At 30.6% G+C, this 13,541-nt stretch overlaps 1 protein-coding gene and 1 long non-coding RNA gene across 15 annotated transcripts in view; one reads left to right on the forward strand and one right to left on the reverse strand.

Annotated features, from left to right (window-relative positions):
* The window catches only part of LOC127711413 (transient receptor potential cation channel subfamily M member-like 2), a 550,384-nt gene that overhangs the window by 130,942 nt on the left and 405,901 nt on the right, over window positions 1-13,541 (reverse strand). The window contains exon 26 of one of the 14 annotated variants that reach the window (XM_052217453.1): window positions 9,023-13,441. The exons of the other annotated variants lie outside the window; for them this stretch is intronic. Within the exon in view, the coding sequence (XP_052073413.1) occupies window positions 13,031-13,441 (411 nt within the window). The 3' untranslated portion in view covers window positions 9,023-13,030. Of the gene's footprint in view, window positions 1-9,022; window positions 13,442-13,541 lie in introns of those variants that run through there. 14 annotated transcript variants of the gene reach the window in all.
* On the forward strand, window positions 1,527-5,013 carry LOC127711422 (uncharacterized). The gene is made up of 2 exons (XR_007986693.1): window positions 1,527-1,671; window positions 2,544-5,013. It is a non-coding gene; the product is annotated as an uncharacterized LOC127711422 (long non-coding RNA).

Genomic DNA, 13,541 nt, shown 5'->3' on the forward strand with positions numbered 1-13,541 from the left:
TGTGAAATAATTGTATGAATTTTAAGATTACATATTCGTTACAAAAATTACGTCACTGTTAGTTATGTCCTGTGCTCGTCGATGGAAGATGTTGTTGCTATTCTGCGGTTGACATGTGGTAACGACTTTTATATTATTTGTTAGTGCATTTCTCTGTTACGAATTTTCCTGGGAGTTCGGTATTTTTGTTAATTCACTTTTTGTTCCTTTTTTTCCTCTTGTTTCCTTCGGTTTTAGTTTATATACACTAATGTTGCCTTTATTTTTTTAATGTTAAAGAATTCATTGTTATCTGTTGTTTTTTTTAGATATAAGATACTTAGGATAAACAACAGATTTGTTCATAGCAAACGATGGAACAACAGGTCACAATCCATGATGAACTTCAAAGACAAATTCAAAAACAAATTGGAGTGCAATTGCTGATAACGGTAATGTAGTTTTTTCTCTCCAGTAAATGCACTTCCTATGAGACGAGGACAGCAATAACGACAACTCTTGTAAATTGTAGAAAGCAATCTCTCAAATATGGTCTGTCTGGTGAGGTTTTTTCAAATGTGAATAATGTCTTCATTTTTGCTATAGTAATATATAGATGGTGTGTCTGTAGATATATCAATAGTCTTTGTATTATAGCAATATGTACATAGTGTCTATAGATAGTGTACAACAATACCTGTTTTTTTAGATGTTGTCGTTTAGTGATGTGGTTCATAAGTATTTCTCGTTTCTCGGGTTTTTCCTATTTAAAATAACCCTAGTCATTTTAGAGTCCTTTATAGCTTGCTGTTCGGTGTGAGCTTTGAAAGCCGTTCTTTGACCTATAATGGTTTACTTTTTACACATTGTTAATTGGATGCAGAGTTGTCTCATTGGCACCTATTCTCCGTGGTCATATTTTGTGTTGATCACAGATGGTAATTAGGTGTGCACATATTCAATGACTATTAAGTCAGAAGAGCACAATGTATATATCAGTGGAAAAGCAGAATGCTGTTATAAGTAACACCCAGGACATTCAACATGTTCAACATGAATTAATATAGTTGTTACTGGAATAGTGAAATGTGATACAAATTTTTAAATTTTACATGTTGTCGTGAAGTTTCCATCGAAAGATATGAAAAAAAATAGAATTGGTTTCTATCTTATTTACTTATAACATCTTTGTTTAGTTTAATTTGATATTCAGATATTCAAAAAAATTGTTGTGAAAACTTTTCCGTACACTCATAAATCGGATTTACTGTGAGTTTTAGTAAATATATATGACTTTTTAAAATAAATTTTGTTGTCACATTGATGCAGAGGAAATTGTTTTTACCTTTTTTATTAATCTAATTAATCGTCATCGATATTTCTGTTTTTTCATCTTTAAGATATTCGGATGTTTTTATGATCTTTACATTCACATTTTAATCCTGTACAGTTTCTTAAGAAATTAGTGAGCCATATAATTGGCAACATTTAAGTATATCCCGCACCTCCGTTATTTAAATAATTATTATTCTGGAAGTTATTCCGAGCTTTTACAATTGAAATGTTCCTGATCTTAGTGCATACCTGTTAATTTTATTGCGACGTTCGAAAAGGTTTTCTAAACCTGTTCATATATCAAAGAGGCGATGCCTAAAGTTTTCCTAGTAATCTGAACTGTTATCCTGCAAGTAGGTAAGTAGTTTTGTTCTATTAGAAATTATACCTAAAAAGTGCGATATCGATGTTAATGTATAACGTTTTGCTGTCAATATGTTATTACATAATATGATAAAAGTCTGAATAGAGGTTTACTGAATACAGAATAATGGGGATATAATACTTATAAAAGGGGCCAAAGTAACAAATATTACAGAAAGTTTACAGAAAAAGAGGCAATCAAAATACAAAAAACAGAAAACTGGGGTGTTTAACATAAATAGAAGAGAAGTTCAAATTTGTTATGTTGAACTCGTTAAATTGTTATGTTGACATCGATTATAAGTGCAGGTAAAATTTTAAAATTCAATTCACGTCATTTGAATATAGTCTTGTGTTATTCTATCAAATTATATCAATTGAATATGACAATTCAAAAACAACTTGATAAATATAGATTTCAATAACATGAGTATAATAAGCCGGGTCAATTTGCCGTACATCACACATTCCATTGGCGGATTTCTTTATCAGAGATTATCGTTTTGAAAATGCTTCCTTGCGATAGATACATATATTCCTAGTTTTAAGTTAAGTCAAATGCATAGCGTTCTCTCATTTCATGTAATGTAATTGACGAACATTCAAAGGTAAATGATGGTATTTCAGATTTGAAAAATTGTTAAGGGTGTTCGTTTCTCTTGTTTTTGAATTTTGCCAGATATTCGGAATCCTCTGGTTTTATCCATGTTGTGCCATTAAAAAAATTTCCCTACTAACCCCTACTTTCCATAATTTTATTACATGTAATTTAAAAACTCCTTTTTTAAAATCCAATAACCCTATAAGTTTTTTTTTTCTTTATTTGTATGATATTTTAATGTTTACTTTAATCTATTTTTATACAGGGTTATTGAAGATAACACACATTAAAATGAATGCTGAGATCGTCAACCATATAGATTGTTCCAGGAAAAATTTAACAGCAATGCCTGATGTTCTGCAAAATTCTACAACAGATCTAAATCTCCGAGGAAATCTTTTACACGTAGTTCCTGCATGGTCTTTCCAGAAATCAAAAATATTAAAAAACATAGATCTATCTTATAATCGGCTGAGGTTGATTGAACGGGGAGCTTTCGATGGACTAGTCGAACTTTCCATTCTCAACCTTAGAAGTAACTTATTAACTTCAAAATTATTTAATGTGAATATTTTTCAAGGTTTAATTTCTCTTCAGGAACTAGTTATAAAAAAAATCATTTTTACGATAATTATACATTTTTTCAATCCGAAATATCTCGAGTAAAATCATTGGTCAAGTTAAAAATGGACCATACCAAATAGATAAATGTCTTTGTAATTTATCAAACCTACAGAACCTTGAAATGTTAGGACTGCCTGGACAAACATATGCAGATAATTCATTTCAAAACCTAAAGTGTCTTTAAATAGAAACATTATTGCTTGATTTTGTGATTTCACTAGCACCAAACACGTTCATATTTTTTCCGTATTTAAAAACGCTAGGGATAGCAATACACACCGCTCGTGCTACGTACGACGTAATAAGCAACATATTTAGTTCTTTGAAGATTTTCAAGGGTAGAAATATGACGGAAATAAGCGTTCCTGGAAATCCTCATAGAAACGGATTTGTATTGGGCCATTCTCACTTTGCAGTACTTGAACAAATATGTCTACAAAAGTTGAATTTGGTGGGTGATAGTATACTTGGTGTAAAGTTCAATCCTTTTTTGAGATATGGATATAAGGAGAATTGTTTAGAAGAATTAAATTTGTCCGATAATTTACTGTTCGATAGAAAAGATGGATATTAGCTTGCATTGTGTGCATTTAAACATTTGAAAATAATCAGAATTCCACACGAAGTAGATAAAGACAATAGAGTAAAACGATCCACCAAAAATGACGTATCTTACTCGTTTTGCTTGCCAAAAACTATAAAAACAGTTGGACCTCCATTCGCACGTTAAATCATATAACAGTAGGAGAATTGCTAATCTAACTATTATCAACGGGTCAAATTTAAAAGTTTTAAATATGGCTAACGTGACAGTCCAAGATTGTAATGGTACGGTTAATGGCATTGAAAACTTAGAGTATTTAGATATGTCAGGATTTAACTGCAAATTATTGAGTGAACATCGTCTCTCGCATTTACCTTAACTGGTTACTTTCATTGCACAAGATGCAAAACTTGGAATCGGGTTGAACTCCCTTGAAACTGCCTCAGATTTCTTTAAGATGAATTTAGATCTCCATCATATTGATCTGATGCAGAATATCATACATTCATTACCAGATGGCTTGTTCCATCATCCTTTTAGACAAAAGATTTTTATAATATTGGATAAAAACAACTTACAATCACTACGAAACTTCCCGTCAAAACCGAATACTATTGAACAAATCAGTTTAAAATACAATAAATTTTCGTGTCTTAGCGATGACAATATCGCTAAACTTGACATAATAAAACCTGCAAGTGTTTTTCTTCGTGGAAATCCGATTGAATGCTCTTGTAAGACGTTAAGTTTTCTGAAATGGGTGCTCCGTTCAGGTATTATAGGTGATGTCGATGAAGTAGAATGCGTCCTCCAAAATGGAACTCTTGCAATTTTGTCTCATCGTTACAACTCTAATTTGGCATTAAAATGAGAAAGATCATATTATAGAAAACATTTGTACTTAGTTACAAGTTGATTGGACTTCAAGTTCAAAAAAGACTACCGTAACCAAAAACTTTAACATGAAGCGGGACAGACGGACGAACGAACGAACGGACAGACGCACAGACCGAAACACATTTTGCCCCTCTACTTTCGTAAGTGGGGCATTAAAAGGAACAAAATAACAGTTGGTAAGCTCGATCAACGGTTGCGTCCTAATATATATATATATATATTAATTTGCATATTTACATATTATCTCTCGTTGTGCTGAATCTGTCATTTTTTGTATGTTCAGTTAAGATTTTGTCTGGATGGTTATTGCTTTTTCCCCCATATTGCACTGATAAGACAATTTGACTTGTACAATATACAGGTATATGACTGTCACTAAACAATTTACACTGTTCACAGGCGTTGACATTAAGCGCTTTCTTTCAAAATGTCCCATAAGAATTGACATCTTGTCATGGGTTATTGTCATTTTCACTAAAAAAATTCTGCATCATAGATTTATGTTCTTCGGACTGAATGCACAATGAAATCATTTTTTTTTAATCTTATAACTGATAAAATTCAAGGGATCGTCAGCCAAAATATCTGATAAACCATTTAAAAAATGATGATTATGTTATAGACTACCCTTGATTTATGAAAATGAAGAAATAAAACATCAGCAACACTATTTGAATCGGGTTTAAATATTGTAAAAACTCAAGACAATTTTGTATATTTATGCTGTACAAAATCATCCTTGTCGAAGAAAAGAAAAAGATACCAAACCTACATTCAAACTTGTCAACCCATTCGTATGTTGATTGCCGAACACTTTAGCCTGAATTAGTCCACTTTGGCTCTGAGTATTTCTTATACATCATGCTAACAATAGGAATTCTTCTTGAGGTAAAAGATAATCATACTAGATCAGACAATTGAAAAATGACCCTGATTTATGCTTTATTTATATATTTGCAAAGGAAGTTTATTCGACGGTGTACACATGTGATTGTCATAGACAATGAAAGATGTACTATGGTAATCAAGTTTTATAATCCTACTCAAATGAGATTGATATCTTTTTCAATTATTACACAAGGAGGGAGACCAAACAACATTAGGTCATCTTAATATACTTATACTGTACGACCTTGACCTTGAGATTTGATTTAAATAAATGTTGTACAATTCTTTCTTCTTTGGTAAACAAAGGTTACCCTCTGGTCAATGAGCAGTTTCATAAATATATAAATCATATAAGATGAGTTTCACAAAATAACTAAACCCATTCCCTCTAGTAAAGAGTGATTATCAAAACTATAAGATCATTAAAATAGAGTCATCGTGTTATTCAGTAACATACAAAAAAAGAAAAAAACACAAAAATACACAACTCCGAGGAAAATTCAAAACGGAAAGTCCCCAATCAAATGGCAAAATCAAAAGCTCAAACACATCAAACGAATGGATAACAACTGACATATTCCTGACTTAGTACATACATTTTCTGATTTAGAAATTGGTGGATTAAACCTGATTTTATAGCTAGCTAAACCTCTCAATTGTATGACAGTCGCATCAAATTCCATTATATTGACAACGATGTGTGAACAAAATAAAGAGACATAATAGGTAAACATGTCACAAATAAGGGTACAGCAGTCAACATTGTGTTATAATCTTAATCACTATAAAAACAATCAAATATGTAACAAAGAATCATACAAGGTATATAGAAAAAGCACATTAGCAAGAATGAAAGACAAGAATACAAAATTTACAGCAGCACAATAACACAATGACTGGATGTAAAAGTACAGAACCACGTCATATGTATTAAAGAAACACAAAAAAGGCATAAGACAAAGTACATAAGCAAAAATGAAAGGCAAGAATACAAAAATATATCATATAACAATAACACAATGAGGGATGTATAAGTACAGAGCCACGTCATATGTTTAAAAGAAACACAAAAAGGCATATAGACAAAGCATATAAGCAAAAATAAAAGACAAGAATACAAAAATATTCATAGAACAATAACACAATGAGGGATGTATAATTACAGAGCCACGTCATATGTTTAAAAGAAACACAGAAAGGCATATAGACAAAGCATATAAGCAAAAATAAAAGACAAGAATACAAAAATATTCATAGAACAATAACACAATGAGGGATGTATAAGTACAGAGCCACGTCATATGTTTAAAAAAGGTTTATACACATCAATGAAAGATGATCCATAATTAAATGTTATGTTTATCCTAGACAAATGGACGTTGTCTTTATATCAGTTGAAAGTGGAGACCGATACGACTTCAAGTCATTGTTTTATATCCATCCTTTACAACTGTTCAATTTTGTAAAACTCAACCGGTACATGGTAAACAAAGTTGATAGCCTCTGTTCCGTGAGTAGAACATTCATATACTAGAACATTTACCACATAGAATAAATTTTATCAAATAACCTTACAGAAAGAAATTACCAGCGAAAAGGACAATGGAAGAAGACCTTGAACTCTTGAGTTATCCATTTATATACAAAAGGGTGTATTCATGTACGGAGTAAAAACAAATGAAGATGAGCCACATCTCATTGAGTTCTGATAACCATAGACAGAAGTGGATGACTTCGTGTATAGTTTTTGGAATAACTGTTTGAAGGGGAAAACCGAGACGCCTATGAGGTATGACCTAAAGTCAAAATTTGTTCTGTACATAGTAAAGAAAGGGGATGACCTCTGGTATATGTTGTACACTTATAAAAATAGGGTATAAAGGATGAGTTTTACCAAACCGAACCTCATTCCTTTGAAAAAGAATTATCAAAAAGTACGGCAAGAAGTATGGCCCAAATGGAGATTACAAAAAAAGAAGATAACGGCAGAATCAATAATGAAGGGAGAAAGAAATTACATGTAGCTTAAAAAAAAGAGAATTATGGGTGCAAAAGCATAAAGTGAAAAGTAAAAGAATTGGGTAACAAAATACTGATTACAGAAAGGAATGATGTGCAGAATAAAAATACCATAAATAGAAAAAATATAAAACTATAATCAGGTTCCTGAGAATTTTACAGAATATACCTGGTTTTAAAAGACAAAGACATAGTGCCCTAAAAATTTTAATAAATACAGAAACTAAGGAACCCCAATCTAGCCTCTCCTATATCTTGATATGTGAATTTTGCTCACAAAACACTCAAGGTGTTCGTACATTTTGTAATTAACATAAGCAAAGGGTCCTACTAACAAACTAGTGTAACACTCACTGCTTTCGATGTTCTCAAGTCTCCTAGTGTGACACACCAGTTACTGGAAACCATATACAACAATAATACATTCAGACACGCATGACAAACACATACGCCCGTGTGTACTGTGATGTCATAGATTTTAACGAACGTAATCAATGCATCACTGGTGAATTATTAAGTCAGGGATTTCGTTACCACAAATTACCTTAAATATTTACTAAATTCTTTCATAGATACAAGGATTTGATTATTAAATTTGGAGGTATCTGTAGAAAACTTATTAAAAACGGTATTTCACATCCTAAATTTTACGGTAATATTGTTCTTAAAGCGAGGAAATTACTGTGTGATCCGTGTAAACTCATCGAACCTTTAAACCAACTTATTAGTAAACGTTATCTTACAAATGTAGTAATTAGATCTTTGAATATAGTTAACCTTGGCACAAATATCGACTTTGTCATCAGCAATTTAACTCCTAACTATCTTACAGCATTTCCATACTTTTATTTTTGTCATTGCACAAGTCATGTCTTCTTTGACTGTCCATGAAGTTAAAATAATAAATCCCTGATTTTAGTCTTGGATGCATGCTTTTTATCATTATCAGTTGATTTTGGCTTTTAACTAGCTTTCAGTAACTGCGAGTACTCTCAAATCGTACTTTCATGTTAATTGACCTTTTGGTACAATTGTACTGTTTTATGTTATTTGAAGTTTCTCTATTTTTAATATATACCAGCTATGATAAGTGTTTAGTAAGAATATAAATTTTCATTACTGTTTCTCGTACTACTAACAACGAAATTATTAATTTTGTAAAAAAAAATTCAGTTCTCTATTTATACTGTATACCTTACAACTTAATTGCTTTCTTTTACCTGTTATTTTATTGATTTTGTATTTCTATTGTCTCATAAATCAAATTTATTCGTTCAGTGTGTGTTCAATTCTGTTAATCTGTCTTTTGATTGAGTTAAACCATTTCAAATGATATCTATAGTGTTTATTTCTATGTTGCGATGTTACACTATTGTTTTAGGTAAGGGTGAAGGTTGGTATCTATTAAAACGTTTAAACCGCTGCAGTTGTTTGCACTTGTCTTAATTCGGGAACCTGATTTCCAGTGGTTGTGGTAGTTTGGTGTGGTTCATAAGTATTTCTCGTTTCTTGTTTTTTTATATAGAATAGACCGTTGGTTTTCCCGTTTGAATGGTTTTACACGACACTAGTCATTTTTTGGGCCCTTAATAGCTAACTGTTCGGTGTGAGCCAAGGTTCCGTGTTGAAGACCGTACTTTGACCTATAATGGTTTACTTTTCACAAATTGTGACTTGGATGGAGAGTTGTCTCATTTGCACTCATACCACATCTTCTTATATCTGTATTGTACTGTTTTAAATTCACATGCAGAAATAATCAAAGACTCACATGTCTTACTACATTTTATTAAAAATATGGACGGATCATGTGTTTATAACAACTGAGCAATGTATGATTTATAAAATAAGTTCTAACAAAATTTCATACAAATATTGATATGAAAGTTAATATAAGAATGTCAAAATAACAAGTTATAGCAAACAGGTCTATCACAATTCAAATTATGTATGGCATGTCATTTATGGAAATAAATAAATGTCACAAATAACAAAACAATTGTTTTATGTATAAAATTTAAAACTGTTTAACTAATGAATAAAATGAAAATACATAGCATCAATGCAAAAAGACCTATAGTATGTATTTGACAGATTGTACAAATAACTAATCAAAAGAGATAACTGTAAAATTTAACCATGTTTTTACTGTACATGTTTATCGGCACTTTTATTTTTCAAATGAAGTAAAACATGTAACAGCATCAAAATATTATTTAGGTTACTAATTAATGCATCAGTCTGGAATCCAAACCATGTAACTGTGAATTCACAAATTATTGTGAGGTTATTGATAATGCAAAAAAATCAGGTTGCATAATAATAAAAAATAGCGTTCATTATATCAGAAGTGAATTTCCTGCACAAATTTTTCCAAATTTTGAATTGAAAATAATGGAAACAAAAATGTACAAACGAATACGTGTTGAAAAAGTGAGAAAAAAAATAAGTCATACAGAAATGGGACGGAATGTAGGAATTAATCATATTTGAATTGTATCACAGTGAATGTAACAGCTTTATAAAAATATTACTACTGAAGGAATGTCATCTAAACAAACAAATAAATGATACCCTACTGAGTCACTATTATAACAAACATATGAACTAATAAATATAAATGTTTAAAAATATCTGTTTGAAAAATAAAAGGAACATTTTAAGCATTAAATTATATACCTTTTTCATACATTTGTTTTAAAAAAATAGAATCTAAGGAAAACATAATAAGGTAATTCAAACATGAAAGTATAACAAAAACATGGAAATAAAATAAACACTTGAAAGTATCACAATACATGAAAAAGCAATCAACATATGAAAGTATCACAAAACATTAAAATACAATAAATACTTAAAACTATCACAAAATTAGAAAAGGCAATCAACACATAAAAGTATCACAAAACATGGAAATATAATAAACACTTAAAAGTATCACAAAACATGGAAACGCAAAAAACACTTAAAAGAATCACAAACCATGATAAAAGAGGGACGAAAGATACCAGAGGGACAGTCAAACTCATAGATCGAAAACAAACTGACAACGCCATGGCCAAAAATAAAAAGACAAACAGACAAATAATAGTACCGATGACACAACATAGAAAACCAAAGACTTAGCAACACGAACCCCACCAAAAACTGGGGGTGATCTCAGGTGCTCCGGATAATACAATAACATACACATTACTTGATAAAATGTTCATGTGTGAATGTATTATTTTGGCACAATCAGCTATACAAAATAGAATATTCTTGAGATCAGCTACCTTTACAAAAAATATAAGAGAGCTTGGTTCACTTGTCAAGATTGTTAACACATTCTACTATCAGTATAACAAATCGTCTTCACTTCCATTTTAGAATTAAAAACAAAACTCAAACGATATAAATTAGATTGACACCTTGTTGCTACCTGGAAAATCTAGAAATGCATATGCAAAATTTAAAAGTTGTAATGCTCCTTTGAAAATTGAGACTGAAATGTATGAAGGTCTTTTAATTGAAAAGAGAATTTGTTTCAACAGCACTTGTAATGAAAATCTTTTATTGAAGATGAAAAATAATTATAAAGATTTGTTTTTTCAATTTCTTTTATCCAGCATCTCTACGTACTGTTAATTCTATACATTTGTCAGATGAAGATAAATTATACTTTATACTGCTAAATTCTGCAATGACATTCTATTGAAAAGAAGAAGTATTTTATATTGCCAATTCAAGTATACCTAATGTATATACTTTTATGAAAGTCTCCCTTTTTAGAGTTGCTCTTGTATGTTTTATGATTATGTTTTATTAACTATTATTATGTTTTATTAATTAAATAAATTAAATATTGCCTACTCTTGACTAATACATTAAATAACATGTAGCTTAGTCCAATCACTCATATCGTTTATACTTGCTACCGTCAATAGATTTCTGTCCTCCAGAGAGTTAGAATATTTGTGTATTGGATTTTCAATTTTAAAGGAAAATTTGAGCTGTACTATTTGATAAAGATTTAGTTTTTAAGAGTTTTGAATTTACTATTTATTAAAGACTAGTGACGCTTGTAGCCTTGAAAGGAAACATTTAGAAAAAATTAAAACTACTTTTGATTTTTTATAGGACAAGATCATTGATAAATTTAAAAATGCATTGAATGTGATAAAATGTGTTGTAAATTATTAACCATGTTTATGAAATATGTGACAATTTTAAGAAAAAAAAATGTTTTAAGGGGAACAGCCAATAAGCAACTCGTCCACATTTGGCATCCAATAATATACATGTCCTTAAATACTAAATTCACCCTTTAGAATAACTTTTCTGACTTACAAGTTTACAACATTATACCAAAATTTTACATTAACTAGCACAGGTTATATTGATTTATTGCACTACAAAGTAATGCTTGTCCTTTAGGATACTGTGTGTGTTTCGGTGAAACATGCAACTAACATATTTACCGCTTATTAAATTTCTCCAATCCAAACAAGGTTTTCCAATATATAATTTGAGGCAAAGTTAAGCAACTGAATAATAAGTAACTTAGACCCTGACATTTGTACTTAAAATACAAATATGTGTGCGTAGTAAACCGTTCCCCGGTAGCATCATCATATTTTAATGTTCAGATAAACGTGAAATTGGCATTCAATCATACGAATTTAATATATATAATGAACATGTGAACAATGTGAATAAAACTTCGTGGTAAAATACCATAACTTAAAACTCACCGGATGAACATAACAATAGTATGTCGGGGGGAATTCCCTAAGTTTTATCAAACTACAATAAAAAAACATTATACATATTCTAACTTTCTTGCCACATGATAATTTGAAATCTTTCAACTATTCTGAAAATAGCTATTTCATATTATTATATGTGGGAGTTCTATATATGTTGTTACAAACATTGACAAAAATTATTAATATTATCTAAAAACTACAACTACATTAATTTTCATTCATCTATACATACACTCAAATAAAGCCATTGGAAAACATTTTACTTAAGCTTCTGCCTCATAACAGAAAGTCTGGATGTGGGTTTCTATACTTTTTTAATTTTTCTCTTTTCTAAGTAAATTTGGTCAATTATTCTCTGTATTTTCTGCCCTTTTTCTGTAGCATTGACCCATTGTTCTCTATTCTGTAAACCCAATCATATATCTGTTATTCATAACTTGTCAAGTATTGAAGTGTATGAAAACTTTAACACCACTATCGTATTTTTAGTATATTTGCTACAAACTAAAGTAAACTTTAAAAATACTTTTTAAAAATCAACAATAATCAAAATGAATAAATACATGAAATAGGTATCAAAACATCCAATTTTTTGTAAACAGCCTTACGCTTGAGCTTTACAAAATTATTGAAACAGATTGTAACACTATTATGACCATACTAGGGACACTGACACGAACAAAAATTTGGCACCATTAATTAGAGTCACTGTCATTTTTACGTGTCCTTTTCTTTCTCAACTTTTGGCGTAGTTTTGAGCCTCTGTACTGCAGATCTTCTTCTGAGAAAGAATCTTGTGGTCGACTTCTACTCCTTCTTTTCTTTTTGACTTTATTAAAATTGTTTGAATCAGAATTATCATCGGAGTCATGTTGGATGTTCATACGAAGCGATCTGGATGGTTTGTTATCATCACTATCAGAGTCCGTTGTCCACGTTTTACTCTTTGTAGGTGATTTGCGTCTTGGAGAAATAGGTAATGAGGAAGGAGCCAAAGTATACTCTTCATCGGATACGTTTTCCTCCAATAAATCAACAACTTTTTTTATCTGCTTCTGGTTTCTGTATGTCTTTGTCTATGTTTAGCAATTTGTCCTTTTCTTTAATTTTTAACAATTTGTCTTCGTCATCTTTAGCCTTACACAATTTGTCTTCGTCATCGTTAGATTTGAACAATTTGTCTTCGTCATCTTTAGCCTTAAACAATTTGTCTTCATCGTCTTTAGCCTGAAACAATTTGTTTTCGTCGTCTTTAGCCTTAAACAGTTTGTCTTCGTCATCTTTAGCCTTATAAAATTTGTCTTCATCAACTTTAGCTTTCAACAATTTGACTTCATCATCTTTAGCTTTCAACAATTTGACTTCATCATCTTTAGCCTTCCTCTTTTTTTTCTTCTTCCTTGGTTTCTTTTCTTTTTCGTATTCCTCCTTTGTGTCTTTTGGCTAAATTACAAATATTGACAAGTGAATTAGGAGTTTATACAAATAATCTATAAACCCCATGGAAAGTGTAATTTTTGGTTGGTTCAAAGTTATATTTTTT

This window comes from Mytilus californianus, unplaced genomic scaffold, assembly GCF_021869535.1.
Source record: "Mytilus californianus isolate M0D057914Y unplaced genomic scaffold, xbMytCali1.0.p SCAF_8, whole genome shotgun sequence".
In the NCBI taxonomy this organism is placed as follows: domain Eukaryota; kingdom Metazoa; phylum Mollusca; class Bivalvia; order Mytilida; family Mytilidae; genus Mytilus; species Mytilus californianus.